Source organism: Malus sylvestris, chromosome 5 (assembly GCF_916048215.2).
Source record: "Malus sylvestris chromosome 5, drMalSylv7.2, whole genome shotgun sequence".
In the NCBI taxonomy this organism is placed as follows: domain Eukaryota; kingdom Viridiplantae; phylum Streptophyta; class Magnoliopsida; order Rosales; family Rosaceae; genus Malus; species Malus sylvestris.
In genome coordinates, this window is record NC_062264.1 from 21,233,318 (window position 1) to 21,253,689 (window position 20,372).

The 20,372-nt window shown below is 33.7% G+C and overlaps 1 protein-coding gene and 2 long non-coding RNA genes across 4 annotated transcripts; 2 read left to right on the top strand and 1 right to left on the bottom strand.

The window, feature by feature from the left end:
* Positions 1 to 1,746: 1,746 nt before the first annotated feature.
* Positions 1,747 to 2,706, top strand: LOC126624034 (uncharacterized). Its single transcript, XR_007623965.1, has 2 exons — positions 1,747 to 2,291; positions 2,365 to 2,706. It is a non-coding gene; the product is annotated as an uncharacterized LOC126624034 (long non-coding RNA).
* A 5,160-nt stretch (positions 2,707 to 7,866) lies between these two features.
* Positions 7,867 to 10,607, top strand: LOC126624032 (uncharacterized). 2 transcript variants are annotated; one of them, XR_007623962.1, is made up of 4 exons: positions 7,867 to 8,300; positions 8,535 to 8,579; positions 9,119 to 9,223; positions 10,300 to 10,607. It is a non-coding gene; the product is annotated as an uncharacterized LOC126624032 (long non-coding RNA). The 2 variants fall into 2 exon arrangements; XR_007623961.1 differs by having other exon boundaries at positions 8,535 to 9,223.
* A 6,123-nt stretch (positions 10,608 to 16,730) lies between these two features.
* LOC126624030 (non-functional pseudokinase ZED1-like) lies at positions 16,731 to 18,815 on the bottom strand. Its single transcript, XM_050293028.1, has 2 exons — positions 18,598 to 18,815; positions 16,731 to 18,180 (listed from the first exon to the last, which is right to left on the bottom strand). The coding sequence occupies exons 1-2, from the start codon at positions 18,618 to 18,620 to the stop codon at positions 17,145 to 17,147; spliced, it is 1,059 nt and encodes a 352-aa protein (XP_050148985.1). The 5' UTR covers positions 18,621 to 18,815; the 3' UTR covers positions 16,731 to 17,144.
* Between the last annotated feature and the right edge of the window lie 1,557 nt (positions 18,816 to 20,372).

The following is a 20,372-nucleotide window of genomic DNA, read 5'->3' on the forward strand; positions in this document are numbered from 1 at the left end:
AGTCATGTCAACATTTTATATTACTATTTATTTTTATCTTATTATCTTTATAAAAAAATAATATAAAATGTTGATGTGACTTAACTATAACCACACAAAACAGAAGGGCACGGAAGAGCACCAGAAGTGGGAGGACAAACAATTCTTGTCCATGCAAATAAACCTTGTTACGTGTTGTTAGAAAGTCAACTAGGGCTTTGAGCAAGTCAAAGTCCGAGAGCGATCTAGCTTGGTACTACCCATTCAAACATTTATATTGGTTCACTCAAAATGGGGCTACATTTACTTTGTATTTGGTTATGTACGGAGGATTTTACAATGTATACATGGGTAGACCTGACATTTGTGTCGTGTTTTTCTTATTCGAGTCATTATCGTGTCATACCCGATATCTTAACGGGTCGTGTCGTGTAACATCCGTTAAAATAAACGGGTAAAATGACCCAACTTGAAATCGACCCCATAATATTAACAGGTAATATGACCCGACCCATTACCCGTTAAGGAAAATATATTTTAAACCAATAAATAATCAAATGAAAACATAATACTAAATAAGTATATACATACCATATTGTTACATCCAAAAAATAAAAACGTATTTAAGTAAATTCTTTAATAGTTTTTTAATTAATGTAGAAGTGTAAAAAATATATATAAACGCTCGTAATGACAAGCTTTACAACTTTCATGAAGAGCTTAACTTCAAAATTCGCCACTATAATCATATAAATCATAGATCAAAATTTAACCGTTGATTGTTGTTTACATTTACGCTTTATTGTTCTCATCAAATTTAATTTTTTTTCAAATTTTCTTTTTTGAAAACATGATCTATTAGAGGATGCAGGAAGATGAATGGTTTGGATCGTTGATATTATATTCAAAGTTTTACGGTTAGTGAAAATATTGCTTGATGTTTATAAAGTTTCTACAAACTATATGACATCAACTCATATTTCATTTAATCATAAATATCGAAACGTGATATCAAAGATCTGAACCGTTCATCTTCTTACATCCTCCAGATAATGATGTTTTCAAAAAAGAAAATTTTAAAAATGAAATTTAGTAAGAAGAATAAAGCGTAAATAATAATTGACGGTTAAATATAAATTTAAGGTTTATGGATTATAGTGTTGGATTTCGAGGTTGACCCCCTCATGAAAGTTGCAAAGCTTGTCACTATGAGTGACTGTATATTTTTTTTTACATTTTTTACACTTCTACAATAATTATTATTAATTTTATTAATTTTTCCCTCAAATAAAAAACATTATTCATGAGGGTTTGGAGGATTTAAAAAATCTAAACAATAATGTAAGTGTAACCATTATCTACTCGTGGAGGAATAACGATTAATCACGAGTGTTTATATATTCTTTCATATTTTTCATACTTGTATGTATGTCTTCTTAATTCTTGCCTATACAAATACTATACTAGTTTATTTTAATTTTGGACAACAACATGTTAAGTAAAATTTATTTTAGTAATGATAATAAGGAACTCTCATAATAAAAATAAATAATGACTAAAACTTTTTTTTAACTTATATAGAATAATAATACAAAACTATATATTTAATATAGAATATATTGTATATATTAATATGGTTATTGTATTTTATTATAAATATTTCAGTAATTAAACTTTAAAATTATCAAAATAATTTTTTTCTTAACAGGTCGAAACAGGTTACCCATGTGTTACCCGCGTGTATACTTGTTAAGAACCCGTTATTAACGGGTTCATAACGGGTCACCCGATAATGATCCGATTAGTTATCATCTTAACCTAAAATCCGTTATTTTCGTGTCATTTTGATGTCGTATCACTGTATCATGTCAGAAACTGCAGGTCTATTCATGAGGTGACTTAATTTTTGTGAAGGTTTGGAAGAAATGGAGAAGGTTGTTGGGCCTTGTGCCGCTGCTTTCTTTTCTTTAAACTGCAGGTCTATTCATGAGGTGACTTAGTTTAGCTGCCGGCCCTAGCCTGGGCAATTTTCTTTCTTGTTTTCCTTTCCTTCTGTCTTTGTCTGCCTGCTTTTCCCCATGTTTTCCAGCCCAATTTTCTTCGTTCCCCAAATCTCCTTGCCTTTGATTTAACCACTCCTAGCCCAAGCTCGGAAATTCCCAGTTCTCATCCCTCAGTTCTACAACTGTCCCGATCTGCAACCACCTCTTTCCGTAGCATTTTGCGACTTTATTGGAGGGTGTGTAGAGCTCCAGCTCAGGTGACCACACCACCACCTTCCTTGTGTTTGCCGTTCTCGGCTCCGTTGCCTGGTATGTACTTTTCCACTGGCTTCCTTTGTTTGGTGGTTTCAATCTTTGTTGTGGTTGCTTATGGATGTTGAAGGTTGCTTATTTTCCGATTTTGCGGCTTGGAGTGGCTTGATCTCCGGCGTCTTCTGAAGGTGTTGGCCGGTGCCGGGTTGGAGGTTGCTTGGTTCAAGATGCTCCGACGGCGACTAGGGTAGTAGGCTGCTAGGTTTTTGTTTTTTATTTTGTTGTTTTGGGCTCAAACTCTTGTTTTGGGTTGGGCTTTCTTTGCTGTGTGTGTAGGCTTGACAATTCCTGACACAATCCGACACGATATGATACGAAATTAACAGATGTTTGGGTTAACACGATAACGAATTGGATCGTTATCGAGTAACCCGATAAGTACATGTTAAGATAACGGGTTGATTTGAGTATACATGTGGATGACACGATACACTATAAGCAGAATATTAATTTTATAATTTTATAACCCTAAAAAATTACTATAATAATTATATATATATATATATATATATATATTAATTTAACAATTTTATACCCTTAAAACTATAATAAATATATATATATATGTTAACTATAATAATTATAATAATTATATATACTATAATAATTATACCCCCAAAATATTAACTATAATAATTATATATATATATATTAAATTTTAAATTCAATTTTATAAAAACTATAATAATTATTAATTAATATGCATCCATTGATTCCATAATTTCATTCCATTCTTGCCACACCCTTTGAAGAAAAAGGGAGAGAAAATGAAAATTATAAGAAAAGCTGAAAAGGAAATAAGAAAAGAGAGGGAAAGATGCGTAGGCTACTGCCCTTTGAAGAAAAAGAAAGGAGGAAAAAAATGAAAATTATAAGAAAAGCTGAAAAGGAAACAAAAAAGAGAGGGAAAAATGAAAATTAATAAAAGTGGTGAGAAATTTTATTTTTTTTAAGTTATTAACTTTTTATCACACATATGACATATCCCGCTATTTTTATAATGACACGTGATGTACTACTCCGTGTACCGGTCAATTATACGTACAAAAAAGAGATTTAAATCTACTTAATAAATATAAATAAATAAATATATATATATATATATATATATATATATATATATATATATATATATATATATACCATTGAACTTGATGGGATACGAATTATACAAAACTAATTTCAACGATCCATACGTCAAACTTGTTTGTATATGCTTCTAGATCGTATCAGCAAAAAATCGCAAAAAGAAAAAACATTCATAGATTAAGAAACCGACCAAAACTTTTCGATGGTTATAAAACGAAAAATCACGATTTAACGGTTATTTTAACTCCGATTTTGATTATTTTTATAGCTACACTCCTTTATCCTATATGAATACAATGAATGAATTCAATCTTCAATTTAAAATATTTACACTAGTGGATACCACAAAATCTTATCTTATACTTAATGAAAGTATGAATAAACTCTTAAGTATTAGTGAATCTATTGTTTTGATGAGATACTTATTCTACGAAACTAGTTTTAATGATCCAACCATCAAACATGTTTGTATATACTTCGAGATCGCATAAGCCAAAAATTGAAAAAAATAAACATTTAGAGATAAAGTAACGGGACAAAAATTTTCGACGATTATAAACGAAAAATCACGATTTAACGGTTATTTTAACTCCGATTTTGATGATTTTTTTACAGCTACACTCCTTGACCCTATATGAATACAATGAATCAATTCGATCTTCAATTTAAAATATTTACACTAGTAGATACCACAAAATCTTATGTTATACTTAATAAAAGTATGAATAAACTCTTAAGTATTAGTGAATCTATTGTTTTGATGGGATGCTTATTCTACGAAACTAGTTTCAATGATCCAACCGTCAAACATGTTTGTATATACTTCGAAATCGCATACGCCAAAAATTGCAAAAAACAAACATTCAGAGATAAAGTAACGGGATAAAACTTTTCGACGGTTATAAACGAAAAATCATGATTTAACGGTTATTTTAACTTCGATTTTGATGATTTTTTACAGCTACACTCCTTGACCCTATATGAATACAATGAATCAATTTGATCTTCAATTTAAAATATTTACACTAGTGGATACCACAAAATCTTGTGTTATACTTAATGAAAGTATGAAGAAACTCTTAAGTATTAGTGAATCTATTGTTTTGATGGGATACTCATTCTACGAAACTAGTTTCAATAATCCAACTTTCAAACATGTTTGTATATACTTCGAGATCGCATACGCCAAAAATTGAAAAAAACAAACATTCAGAGATCAAGGAACGGGACAAAACTTTTTTACGGTTATAAAAAGAAAAATCACGATTTAACGGTCATTTTAACTCCGATTTTGATGATTTTTTTGCAGCTACACTCCTTGACCCTATATGAATACAATGATTGAATTCGATCTTCAATTTAAATATTTACACTACTGGATACAAAAAAATCTTATGTTATACTTAATGAAAGTATGAATAAACTTTTAAGTGTTAGTGAATCTATTGTTTTGATGAGATACACGTATTCTACGAAACTAGTTTCACTGATCCAACCGTCAAACATGTTTGTATATACTTCGAGATCGCATACGCCAAAAATTGAAAAAAACAAACATTCAGAGATAAAGGAACGGGACAAAACATTTTGAAGGTTATAAAAAGAAAAATCACGATTTAACGGTCATTTTAACTCCGATTTTGATGATTTTTTTGCAGCTACACTCCTTGACCCTATATGAATATAATGATTGAATTCGATCTTCAATTTAAAATATTTACACTAGTGGATACAAAAAAATCTTATGTTATACTTAATGAAAGTATGAATAAACTTTTAAGTGTTAGTGAATCTATTGTTTTGATGACATACACGCATTCTACGAAACTAGTTTCAATGATCCAACCGTCAAACATGTTTGTATATACTTCGAGATCGCATACACCAAAAATTGCAAAAAACAAACATTCAAAGATCAAGTAACGGGACAAAACTTTTCGACGGTTATAAAACGAAAAATTACGATTTAACGGTTATTTTAACTCTGATTTTGATGATTTTTTACAGCTACACTCCTGACCCTATATGAAAACAAAGAATGAATTCGATCTTCAATTTAAAATATTTACACTAGTGGATATCACAAAATCTTATGTTATACTTAATAAAAGTATGAATAAACTATAATAATTATATATATTATTTAGCAATTTTATACCCCTAAAAACTATAATAATTATATATATATATAATTAAATTTAAAAAATTGATGACCATTGGATCGGTTGTGATCAAGCCAAAGTTCCAATACAATTTCATGATGATCGATGTAAATCGAGGATTTTGTAAATTGAAGTTTAAACTTTTGAGAAAGACTACACAACCTTGAAAACAAAAACTTTTTCATTTTGCATATCCTTGCACATATTATTTTCGAGTGTAGATGTAGTACTTAAACGACAAATGTGTTTTAATGTTTTGAAGTAATATTTATGTGTCAATGTGTGGTATGTGCAAATTTAAGAAAAAAAAATATTTTTCTTAACGGATCATAATGGGTCGGGTCACTTTACCCATTGGGTAAAGTGACCCAACTTATTAAGGACCCGTTAAGATAATGGGTGTGACACAACACGACACGTTAAGATAACAGGTGTTACACGGAAATGACAAGAACACGATAGACACGACCTGTTTGCTAGGCCTAGCTATGTGGGAGGTCCATCATTATTTTTTGTGCTTCACTTGTATTTGGACCACGTTTTGTATAAATTTGTTCTATTGGTAATAAAAATTACCTTTGACCAAAAAAAAAAAATGATTTACACAAAGTTTCTTGACAAGCTTCAAGGGTAAAACAAAAATTTACTAGTCTTTATCTTAGTGCTGCTGGGATGTCCCTACATCATTGGTGCAAAATTAACCCATCTAGTATTTATTAACACACAGCCTGCTCCTCACAAAATATTCAATCGAATTGACCAATCTAATTGGGAAGGACCATCTGCTTTCTCATGTAACCAGTAATCTAGACTTCTATTCTCCATATACGAATACATTAACAGGCGAACGCCATCAGGTAAACAATAACCTTGCAGGGAAACCAGATTCTTGTGTTGTGCAGTGGATAGTGCCTCAACTTCTGCTTTGAATTCCCTTTCCACCAAACCTAAGTCTCCTGATAGTTTCTTAACAACTAGTCTAGACCCATTCGCCAAAGTTGCTCTGTAAACCAGACCAAAAACCTCCACACAATGATGCTTGCTTGATTGAAATTGTCAGTCACCTTCAAGATTTTATTTATACAAAGATCCTTGATTTCATTGGTATTGACTAGGAAATCTATGACATCACAAGATGCAGTGGTCTCTCATTTTTCCTAAATTCTGATCTAACAGGGTTTTATTATTTGGTTTTAATTTTAAGGGTATTTAGATCTATTTAAGTGATGTTTCTACTATATTTGAAAGATGTTATAAAAATGACATTTATGAAATTAGCTGTTAATTTTTTGCTATGATTGATAAATACTCTCATAACCGGTCGGGTCATTTTATCCTGACCTGACCTATTAAGAATCCGTTAAGATAATGGGTGTGACACGACATAACCCCTTAAGATAACATGTGCTACACAAAAACGACACAAACACTACCCATTTGCCAAGCCTAGGTTTGATATGTGGACACAATCAAGAGGGAAATTATATGTATACTAAAAGAGAAAAACAACTGAAACATTGTTTATAGAGCAGTGTGATACTGATTTTGCCCTGCTTGATTTCTTTAATTTTATTTATGCCATATTTTACACGTGTTGGTCATCGGTGCTTCCTTCCTCTTCTTTTTCCTTTTCTGCTTAATCTTCTTCTACTAAGGATTGGCAACGGTTATAGCGGATGGGTAACCGTAATTATTTACCCATAACCGTTTATGCTCATATCCGTATAATCATTTACTTGTTGGATAATTGCCTAAACGGTTATACTCATACCCATAACCGTTTATAAATGATTAACTATATCCACAACCGCGTACCCATTTAACCGTAACTATATACCTGTTTTGTAACCCATTTATCCATTTTCTTATCCATTTACCTATTTTTTCAAATGTCTACATATTTGTTATAACAACTTAAAAATTAAAAAAAGTGACATTTGTCATAATTTTGGAATGGGTCTGAACTGGTTCCTTGCTTCCATACTCTACTACTTGCTCCCTCTGCACTCTCGAGCACTTTTGAAAATGGAACATGCGGGCAAAAAGAAGCACCTACCATGATAAGCACTTGTTTTCTCTCACAAAACACTGCGATTGAACAATTTAGGATTTTTAATTTTTTTTTAATTTTACATATATTAGAATAAACGAGTAAATGGATATCCGTTATAACCACAGATAATACTCATAATCGCCTATTTAAATTTCACGGATAAACAATTATACCCATAACTATTAATTTGTCTAAATAGTTATTCATAACCATAACTTTGAATTTTAAATGGATGGATATGTATTTTGCCCATTCTTATCTTCGACCAGAAGGGATGAAAACAGCCCCTCATTTTCCATTGACTTCTCTATCTCTGTCTCGCAACCAGCCACACCACCGATTCACTCAAAATTCCAAAAACACTTTATTTTTTTCCTTTTCTTTTTCTCCCTTCTCGCCCTTACCTCTCGCAGTTCACTCCACGACTCACCACTGTGACCGGCGACGAGTTCGTCGTTTCTGGTGACTACAAACCAACTAAAAACAAACCCTCTCTCACATTCAATCCAACTCTCAAATCTATTTCTAGAAATTCTCAGCCGTTTTCGATTATTAAGTTGGTGCCTGAAGTCTAATGAGCTGCGTCCAGCCGAACGCTAGCAATCGGACCTTGCTGTTACTACCAGTCGTTTAACCTTCGTCTCAGAAACCAAAATCATCCGTTGCATGCCTCGATTCGTTACGGTTTAAGGTGAATTGGAGGTAAGTTGTTGTCCAGTTTTTCCTGCAAAAGCTAATACGTTTATGGAAAATTTCTTTGAAAAATCCAGTTTCTGGCAAGATTCCTTAATCCTCAATTCCTAAATCATAATCCAATCTCTTAGACCTTTACTTGGGAGTGATTTCAATTTTCACTCCCTTTGCAATTTTTTTTTTGTTTTTTTTTCAATTTGTGAATTCAATCTGAAATTATTAATTTTGCTGCTTTTTCTGCAGAGTAGCCTCCAAAAGCCTGAGGATTCAGTTCGAGAAGCTCCATAAGTATGTTTATTTTCTCAAACATTAAATTGGAAAAATCCATTGTTTAAAGAATTTACTTTATGAATTATTCAAGAACAAGTCACATAAGCATTTACTTGCTAATGAAATTAGTTTCTAATCTAAACCTCAAGGGGACTCAAACCTGGAGTTGTTCCCTTCTTGCTATGATCTTTAAAGCTAGGAAGTAGGACTCTTTGTAGCATGAATTGGATAGTCGTATACAAGTTTTTGAGAAAATGGTATTGAGAAACTGATAATTTGGGAGTGAGTAATCATAGGCCGAAAACAAACTGGAATCGTTGTTTCTGACAACACTTCTTTATTTCAATTCCAGGTCTTTCCTAGCTTAGAATATTTCTTAAGAACCAGAATGTAGTTTTAATTTTTAGAATATTGTCATTTAGTTTGCTGAAAATATTTAGGGACCTAAGTTTATATGTTGCTCTCACCACTGTGATGTAGAGCTGATCAAATCTTATGACTAATTAAACTATTGTTTAGTTGCAAAGATGTCTTTTACTTTCAATTGGCTTTTGCAGTACGTTAGGGACCAAGCTGAATTTGATATCATTAAGCTCAAGACAAGAATTAGTCCATTTCCATCTCAAAAAGCAGTAGATGACTATTAAACCACAATGCATCAGGTAACCTTCACGCTCAGATTGCATTCAATTGCTATCCAGACAAAAGAACCTATAGTAGATCATTACTAAATTGGGGTAGTTTGAAAAGAGTTTAGGTCTGGCGGGCTTCTACGGTTTAGGGAAGAATACCAAGATTTACATTTTTTTTAACTTCTTGTATAAGCATGTGCATTTTGTTAGCAGTGTCAAAAACTATTGTATAAAACATTTTGCAGGGGGTTTTGTTGATTATATAACTGAATTTGGGCATTCAAAGAGTTTGGAAGTTCTGAGATTTATGGTACCGTGCGTCGTATAAGGCTAAGAAGTCACCATTACATCTCTTATATTAAGAGCCAATATTAGAATGAGTGTTGTGCAAGTTAATTAAGTTATGCATATTGATTTTAAGGCTAATATGTGGTGTTATGTATAAGTACACACCACTTATATTCTCTCGAAGAATACATAAGTTTATATAGCAGCATAATGATTGTGAACATTGAAAAATCTCAAGTAACTTAAACTATCATGCTAGATGCTAAACTTTTCTAATCTTTGCTTACCAAAGTTGATGACTAGGCAGTGATTTGTATTGAGCACCAGTGATTTGCACCCCTTTTCCCTTCTCCCATAATTATCAAGATAAAATTGTTGATTTTTGTTTTCTTTCATTGTGTTTCCCTTTTTCAAAAATTAAGATAGAAAGGGAATGCTATGATAATTTGAGGTTTTCGTTGTGATATCCATATGTGTACTTTAGCGGGTACAAAAAAAGAGATTTGGTTTTGCAGATATTTTCATTAGTAATGCTTTTATGGTTTTCTTTTATGTTGGGAAAATTGGGATTCCTTTTAAAAGACTATTGCTCATATGGTTAGGAAGTACTTACAGGAACTTCGCTTTCTTTATCGGACACTAGAAAAATAGTGGAAGCTGAATTTTTGAGGGCTGGCTTATAGATGGATGGCTTCCTAATCTGTATAACTACCATGTTTAGCATTATTATCGATTCTTCATTAATCCATTCACGGTTAATCAATTTGAAATTTCATTCATCTCTTACAACCTATTGATTTGTCCATTTTATTATTCAGGTTTGTCGAAAACTTGCTCAAAGAGCAGACTGTCAGTGTGGTTTTAGCTGGTTGTAAATAATATCATCTCTTTGTAAATAATACTTTATTGTTCTTGGTTAGATTGTAAATAACACTTTAAAATCTCTCGCAGCGTAAACATTTTATATGTAAAATAATATTACCTTAAACGGTCTTAAAACCTGCAGCATCGTGCGGGGGCTCAATTGCTAGTGTCTTCTATTACGTGGAAACGTTCATGTGAGAAATATAGTGTAAACAAGTCTTGTGGATACAATGAATTCCAAACTGAGTCTGATGTTTGTCAACATTTTGCACTATCAAACACTTAAAACTAGACAAGATAACTTTGTAGAGAATGAAAGAGGAAAGAAAATAACGTTCTTGGCTAGTTATTTTCTGCAGACGAGTTTCCCTGTATATAAAAGATAAAGGTGGCTTTTTGATTAAGCAACCATTCAAACAGACTACGCAAAGTTGGATGCAGTGTTAAACGAGCAAGGGTGCTGTAAAAACTTCTTTTCGAATGATTCCACTCAAAGAAGTTTGGAAGCTCTGCTAACATCAACTTTACCTAAGACACACAAAAGACGTATTTTGACCCTATTGGACAGGTGAGGTCAAAAAAGCTAGGACATGAGGGTAGTGACCCATAGGGTATAAGGCACGTGAGAACTTTAACTGGAAAATCAATGGAAGGAGTGGAAGTTACTGGGAGCCTTTGCAAAGTTTATTCTTTTACCGATGTGAGACTCTTTAACCTTCACATCCTCACATGCACTTTCATGTGAGGTGAATTTTCAAACCAAATACGTGGAGAACACAAATTGGATGATGTGGGGCACATGTGATAATTAGGCTTTACATTTGGGCCATCACTACTAGGAAACCAGTTATTAGTGGCGTTTTGAAAACCGACAAAAAACATATATTATTGTCGAATTTTAAGCAAAATCCGACAGAAAATGGATGCAGTGGCGGATATAATAAGCGACAGAATTGTCTGCGTCATGAAATTAATTTTTCGACAGAAAATACTCTAAAACCGACAGAAATTGTGTCGGATATAACCAACAGAAACTTTCTGTCGGATAAATCTGACAGAAAATGATTAAACCATCCGACAAAAATTAATTAAAAATGCATAAATAAAACCATTTACTGTCGGCTAAAACCGACAGGAATAAATTCATAATGAACAAATAAAAGCATTTCCTGTCGGATAAAACCGACAAGAATTATATTAATAATAAAAAAAAATTTAAATCACTTTCTGGATTTTCCATATCTCCTCGTTCACCACCCGACCTTGCCTGAGCTCGATCTCGCCGGTGACTATCAGGTTCCTTAAAGTCTTAGGCAAGGGAGCAATAGTGGACACCGTTTTCTTAGTCCAAGACCCGTCATCCAACCCCTCCGCCCATCCCCACTGTATGTTACCATTGTTTGCCTCCCTCCATCACTTCATCCAACCCTGGTTCAAAGTCTTAGGCAAGGCAACTAGCACTAATATATACAGTTGATCGGAAAAGAAGCAAAGTAATTTAATTAACTACCTTCAAATTATTCCAAGCAATCAAGTGGACTAATCGATGGATTGGAGAGAGCAACTGCATAGCTGCGCAACCAAAATACCAAATCCAATGTTTAATAATTTCTGATGAGAAGCCATTCACAATAAAAAATCATCAAAGAACTAAAAACCCAACAAGCAAAGTACCAAAAGCAGACGACTTTAACGAAACGAAACCTGGTCGAGTGAAGGGGAAGAGACGAATTGGTGGACTTACGTGAAAGCTCAGAAGGCGTGGGCTTTTGCGTCTTCGTTTTCTGGGTCTGACAGAACGGCGTCTAGGGTTGAATTGAGGAAGCTGATGAGCTCTGAGACGGAGGTTTGGGGTTGATCGACTGATTGGGAGAGTGAGTTTAGGATTTCTTGAAGAAGGGGGAAGGACCGGTCAAGATTGTCCGCCATGGGAACTCTGCAACTTCTCAAGCTTGAACAAGAAGAAGCAGATGAGTTGGTGCGTGTTGTAATTTCAATTCCCAGAGATAGAGAGAGCAGCCGAGGCTTTAACGAACAGAATAGAAAAGAAGAGAGGAGAAGGAGAAGGAAATGAGGACAGGAGAATAGGGGAAAGGAAGAAGCATCGGCGCAAGGAAGATGGAGGGGTTTTAAAAATTTAGGTTATTTTAATTATTGTCGGTTAAAACTGACAGAATTTTTTTTTTAAATAAAAACCGACAGACAAATTTCATTACTGTCGGTTATAACCGACAGAAACAAAATGGCGGCAAAATTCCCTCTGAAAATTTTAGATTCCCCCCAAAATTTTGTTACGATTTAAAAAAATAAAATAATAATTGTTTGGTTTAATAAATAAATAAATAATATGTATTTAAATAGAATATGTTTTTAAAATTTAAATAAATAATTTTTTGGTTTAATAGATAATTTTTACACTTTTGGTTTAATAGAGAATAATGCATGTAAAATATGCGATAAAGAAACAAAAAAAGAATTGTACAATGAAAATGTCATGACACAAACTAAATATTGTCTAATCAATACTTGAAAAACATAAATAAATATTGTCTAATGAATAAATTTGATATTCAATTTAAAATATTTACATTTATACTTAATGGAAGTATAACATTAACTCTAAGTGTTTGTTTAATCTACCATTTTGATACGATACGCATTCTACGAAGCGTTTTTCAACGATCCAACCGTCAAACTTGTTTGTACACACTCCGAGATCGCATACGTAAAAATCACAAAAAAAAAACATTAAGAGATTAGGTAACGGATTAAAAGTTTTCAACGGTTATAAACGAAAAATCACAATTTAACGGTTACTTTAGCTCCGATTTTGGTGATTTTTTACAGCTACACTCCTCGACCCTATAAGAATGCATTGAATGAATTCGATCTTCAATTTAAAATATTTACACTAGTGGATAAATCTTATTTTATACGTAATAGAAGTATAACATTAACTCTAAGTGTTTGTTTAATCTACCGTTTTGATGCGATACGCATTCTATGAAGCGTTTTTCAACGATCGAACCGTCAAACTTATTTGTACACACTCCGAGATTGCATACGTAAAAAATCGTAAAAAACAAACATTCACAGATTACGTACCAACAAAGGTTTTCGACGGTTATAAACGAAAAATCACAATTTAACGGTTATTTTAGCTCCGATTTTAATGATTTTTTACAGCTACACTCCTCGACCCTATAAAAATGTAATGAATGAATTTGATCTTCACTTAAAAATATTTACACTAGTGAATACCACAAAATCTTATTTTATACTTAATAGAAGTATAACATTAACTCTTAAGTGTTTATTTAATTTACCATTTTGACGCGATACACATTCTACGAAATGTTTTTCAATGATCTAACCGTCAAACTTGTTTGTACACATTCCGAGATCACATACGTAAAAAATCACAAAAAACAAACGTTCAGAAATTAGGTAACAAAACAAAAGTTTTCGACGGTTATAAACGAAAAATCACAATTTAACGGTTATTTTAGCTCCGATTTTGATGATTTTTTACAGCTACACTCCTCGACCCTATAAGAATGCATTGAATGAATTCGATCTTCAATTTAAAATATTTACACTAGTGGATAAATCTTATTTATACTTAATGGAAATATAACATTAACTCTAAGTATTTGTTTGATCTACCGTTTTGATGCGATACGCATTCTACGAAGCGTTTTTCAACGATCAAACCGTCAAACTTATTTGTACACACTCCGGGATTGCATACGTAAAAAATCGTAAAAACAAACATTCACAGATTACGTACCGGAACAAAAGTTTTCGACGGTTATAAACGAAAAATCACAATTTAACGGTTATTTGAGCTCCGATTTTAATGATTTTTTACAGCTACACTTCTCGACCCTATAAGAATGTAATGAATGAATTTGATCTTCAATTTAAAATATTTACAATAGTGAATACCACAAAATCTTATTCTATACTTAATAGAAGTATAACATTAACTCTTAAGTGTTTATTTAATCTACCATTTTAACGCGATACACATTCTACGAAACTTTTTTCAATGATCTAACCGTCAAACTTGTTTGTACACACTCCAAGATCACATACGTAAAAAATCACAAAAAACAAACGTTCAAAGAGTAGGTAACAAAACAAAAGTTTTCGACGGTTATAAACGAAAAATCATAATTTAACGGTTATTTTAGCTACGATTTTGATGATTTTTTGCAGCTACACTCCTCAATCCTATAAGAATGCAATGAATGAATTCGATCTTCAATTTAAAATATTTACACTAGTGGATAAATCTTATTTTATACTTAATGGAAGTATAACATTAACTCTTAAGTGTTTGTAAAATTTATCAATTTGATAGGATATGCATTCTACGAAACTAGTTTCAACAATCCAACTGTCAAATATGTTCATATATACTATGAGATAGCATGTGTAAAAAATCGCAAAAAATATAATATTTAAAACATGTGTTTATTTATTTTTAATTAATATAACATTTTAAAATAATAAAATCAGACATGATAAAGTACACCAGATGTTCATATGTGTTTATGTGCCAGACAATGTGCATTGTGACGCATTGGAAAAAATTGTTTAAATTTCTTTGTATCTTGTTGCTTGCCTGTGAGGGAGCATAATCCTTATTACAAAAATGATAGAGTTTTAGATTGTAGTCTGTTGTTATTATTCTCTCAGAAAATTTATGGCTTGTGGGAATTGAGTTCATTAGACTTTAGGGTCATGAGTGAAAAAAAAAATTTTAATATGTATTTATTTATTTATTTTTAATCAATATAACATTTTAAAATAATAAAAATTTCATTTATGTCGGTTATAACAGCCAGAATACTAAAATAATAACCGTCATAAAGTAAAATAATAAAATAGTCAATTTTTATCGGTTATAACCGCCACTATTAACTTAAAAACCGCCAGCATATGTAAAAAATATTAAAAAAAAAGATTCAAAAATACCGCCAGTAAATATCCACAATTATTTTCTTTATATCCGCCAGTAAATATCCGCCAGAAATTTATGTCGGATATAACCGACAATATTTTTGTAATATCCGCCAGTAATTAAATTATCTGTCGGATATAATTTATCCGACAAAATTTTCTAATATCCGCCACCATCATCCGCCACCTAAAGCTAATATTGTAGTAGTGCATCCTGCTCTAATACCATGAAGAAAGTTAAGGTTCCACCATAAAACCAATTGGTTATATGAGGAGTAGGCCAACCTATTAGCCCTTGCAAGGTATCTCCTTTCACTGATGTAAGACTCTTTTACCTTCACATCCTCACGCTATTTAGTATGCCATGGTAATAGAAATTTACATTCATGAACCTCTTTTATAATGCGAGAATGATGAGTTCATCAGCAGAGTAACAATGAATAGTATGAGATTGTCCATCATAAGAAGCATAAGATCCTCTAATAATTGGCTTAAATTCTTGTAGAATGGTAACTCAATATTTCTTTCCTGCTTTCTAAAGCACGTGAGAACCTGGTACAAAAATGGCTAACGGATTAAAATCCGATTTGAGATTTAAATTTAAAGCTACATATGAGAATGAAAACAACTTACAACTGCAAATGTTTTGATGGCGTTGTTTTATCTCAAGTGATGGTTGTGCAGCCCCAAAGGCCTCATACGATTGGAATTAGATTTAGTTCAAATGTAAAAAAGAGAGGGCTTTAAAATTGACCTTGTCAGAAGGAACTGTTGTAGAGAAAGAGAGGTTACTAAGTATTACGAACTAAGTCATGGTCCAAGAAAATGTGTTAGATCTCAACGAATTATGGGCTTCGGAAAGGCAGTATGGAGATATGTCAATGCATTCACAAGCTGCTTTGTAATGCAGAATTTACTTCTCCATGGCAATAAAGAAAGTTGCAACGTCAAAAAATCTCAACGAGTTATGGGCTTAGGTAAGGGCAATATGGAGATATGTCGGCGGAAACCATAGTTTTCGGCCTTAATCTTGACGGGCTCATGGTATATCATGAGTCTGCTCGGGATTCTCTTCAAAAACGACATATTACACGTCCAATTCTGACATCAAAAAATTTCTTGTTACCTTTTTTGTCGCCATACCAATTGAATCCAATATTTCCAACTATAATTCTTACTTTCCAGAATTTGAAATATTTTATTTTCTTTATCTTTATTCAGACGAGTTGTCCTACTTCAGTTGAGAAATCCTTTTTCTGTATATTCATGCACAAGAAGCAATGAGATCCTCTAATTATATGCTTCCATTATGCAAGACTGAGCTCTCTCTGTCCTCCGTTTTGATTATCAGAGAAAATTAGTCAAGGCTGTGACAAAGCCACAGACATGATACACAAAGAACCCGACACAATGTAACTTTCATTGAAGAAGAAGCAGAGGTCATTGAGAGTTTTATTATATTTTCAAAATAATTACAAGATGGGAGAAGGATACAAAGTTTTCTGCGGTGTACAACTGTTAAAATTTAAAACAAACTAGAAAACCAGAACTTACAAGATTTTGGATGCCATTGTTTTCACTTTCCTCCTGTGCAGAATCTAGGCTGCTCAGAATTGGTGATTCGGATTGCACAAAGTATCTCCACCCAGTCCGGTGCAGGTTTTATGTACAAGCAGACGTTTACAGCATGAGAAGAAGTTTATTGATATACAAAGTTCTACTATCAGCTACAAATCCTCAATTACAGAATGAGGACGATCAGATTACAAACATTAGAATTGCCGTTAAACCGGTCTCCAATACTTTTGATAGCAAATGTAGTGGATTAAACCTAGCTGGCCAAAACAAATTCTTCAATTCGAATGAGTTCTCTAGCCACATCCACCATGTATGGCCTTCCTTCAATGTCATCTCGAATGCATAACAATGCCAGTTCAAGGAAATCATGCAACTGCTGTTGTACTTGCTCATTCCCCCTCACTTCCTCATAGATTTTCGGATCAACAATTTCCCCAATTCGACCATCACAACCACGAACATATGGAATCATTGGAATTCCTTCCACCCCCAAAAATGCCCAACATTCTCGTCCCGTCAGGAATACAAGTAAAAGCACACCAAAGCTATAAACATCAGTTTTTTCTGTAATGCGATTAGACCACAGGTAGACAGGGTCAATGTACCCAATTGTCCCAGTCACATCATCTTCAACATCCGATTCCATAGGAGGAATGGTTATAGAGAGCGAGAAGTTGTGAAGTTTGGGAACATAGTCATCATCCAAGAACAGGCAGCTGGGTTTCAGATCCCTATGAATGATGGGTCCGGCAAAAGCGGTATGGAGATATGAAACTGCACTGGCAACCTGCTTTGCAATACACAATCTAATGTTCCATGGTAGTATGATTTGATCTTCATTAGCCCCTCTTAAACTTGCATCAGGGTTGAGAACTCCTTTTGCTACGTATTCATGCACTAGCACTGGTATAGGGAACTCTAAGCAGCAGCCCAAGAGTTTCAAAACATTCTCATGGTTGCTCATCTGTAATGAAATGACAATGTCACGAATAACCCTAGACCTGCTCCTATCCTCATTTGGACCGTTCCCAAGGGGGTACTTTTTAACGATAATTGATCGGCCATCTAGAAATCCCCTGAAAATTTCGTAGCATGAATACCTTTCTACAATGCGAGAAGGATGGAAGTTGTTAGTTGCCCTGATGAGGTCATCAGCAGAGTAACAATGAATAGGATGTGATTCGCCATCACCAGAAGCAAAGAGATCCTCTAATAACTTTTTTAGATTCTTGTAGTATGACGACTCGATATATCTTTCCTTCCTTCTAAAAAATGGCAGCCTTGAGAACCTGGCACAAATATATATACACACGTTTGTAACACAAGAAGTATTAATGAAACTGCATATATTTTTGTTACTTGCCATTGCCAACAACGAAAATAAAATGTTGAAATGTAAATAATCTTCTAATTCTCTAGTGCGGTACACCTGCTTTGGTACCATGTTTAGCCTATGGCTAAAACTTATGCTCGTAAACTTGGCTAAACAACAAGAACGAATGAGAGATTGATTTTTTCCCCATATGTGGTACTATATGCTTTTGGAAGATCTCTCATGCAACGATTAATGCTCTCAAAAAAAGATTACTTTCGGGTTCAGCACATGAAAATTTTGATTGGGTTAAACTTTATACAACGGTTGAAAGCACCTCGTAGACCTTAAAAGAAAATAGAGGAATTGAATCTGAAATAAGCTGATAACTTACAGTTTCACAAGTTTTGATGGCATTGTTTCAACGTATGATAAGTTAAGACTGCACCAACTCAGTAGATTGATCGATTTGTCCAGCAGTCCGCTGTCGGATGTCTTGTGCAAGCAGATCAGCAGCGCTTCTACACCGGCAGTTTCATTTTCTTCTGCGGACGGATGACTAGAGTTTTGAAGAATTGGAAGTTTATTGGTAATGCTTTGCAAAGTCAACGATGCCCGGCCTGCTAAGAAATTACATGATGCAGTAGGCGGTGGGCCAGGCCGAAGAAATTATACATAATAATGACTACTGGTGACTTGCAAACAAAGAAAGAAAAAAAGAAGGAACTAGGAAATAGGAGGCTGTGACAAAGTCACATACATGATACACTCACCCATCATGCAACGCAAAACACATCACCTGCCTTACAGTCTCACCTTCAAACCCACCTCCAAATTCACATATCACCCAAAAACCGGCACAATGTTTCATAGAAGAAGCAGGGGTCCTTGACAGTTCGTCTGCCTACCACCCCAATCCCAATGTGATGAATTTCCTAATGATAATTGATTGATCGTCTAGAAAACCATGAAACACATTACGGGAATACAAAAGCTTAACAATTGAACAATGAGTAACCGAAGTTCTAAACTAGAAGCTATTTCCGCGGTTGAATCGATACCCTCTGATGTTAGCAAACGAGATGGATAATAAAGCTAGTATTAACAAGGCAGAATAGACAACAAGTTTCTTGCTAAAGCTTTGCGAGGTAAACGATGCCATTAAATGATCAGCACTGTTAAAAAATTTACCTAAAGCTACTGTTTTTCCATTTCATTATCCAGCACAAAATGAGGACTTAGTCATTTGCAAAGAAATGAAAAGGAAAAGAGGAGGAAATGAGAAGGCTGTGAAAAAAATCACATCCTTATAGTTCAATCCCACCACCCAATTCATAGAAGAAGGACATATGGAATCATAAGTTCATTTCCTTTGTTAAGGAAAGAAATGATGATTAAAATATAATCAGGGATTGAGATATGCCGACTTTTATATGATCCTTTAACCTTTGTGTAATCTCTTAAATGTAGGAATGTAATTACTTGTATAGGCTCAATTCCAGGATCGGGAATAAATCCCTCCAGTGTATAAAATCCTTGTAACAGTTTAATGTTGAATACAATACAAATTTCACCTTTCTCTACATGGCACCAGAGCAGAAAAGATTCTGGTAACCATCACAAACTTCCGCTCCTCAAACCAAAAACACTAGCCAATCCCAAAACAAGCCATCACCTATGGCAGAAGAACCAAGAGAGCCCTCGACCAAGCTTGAGGCAACCAAATATGACGATCCCAATGACCCTCTATACATACACCATTCAGATTAGCATGGTTCAGTTTTCGTCTCCCAGCGACTGAATGAAAACTATGGAACATGGAGTCGTTCCATGACCCTGGCTCTCAACACCAAAAGCAAGGAAGGGTTTGCTGATGGCTCAATCCCAAAACCTTCAGAATCCTCCAAAACTGAGTTACAACAGTGGACCGTCTGCAATAACCGTGTCAAAGCATGGTTATTGAACTCAATCTCATAAGACATTAGAGCTAGAGTAATCTACAATGATTTGGCTTCAGGAATATAGGCTGAACTCAAAGAACGCTTCTCTCGCGTCAATAGCGTCCATCTTTTTCATGTAGAACAAGTTGTCCATGATTGTGTGCAAAGTGGTATGATGATCAGCGCCTACTACACTAAACTCAAAGGTTTAAGGGATGAACGCGATGCC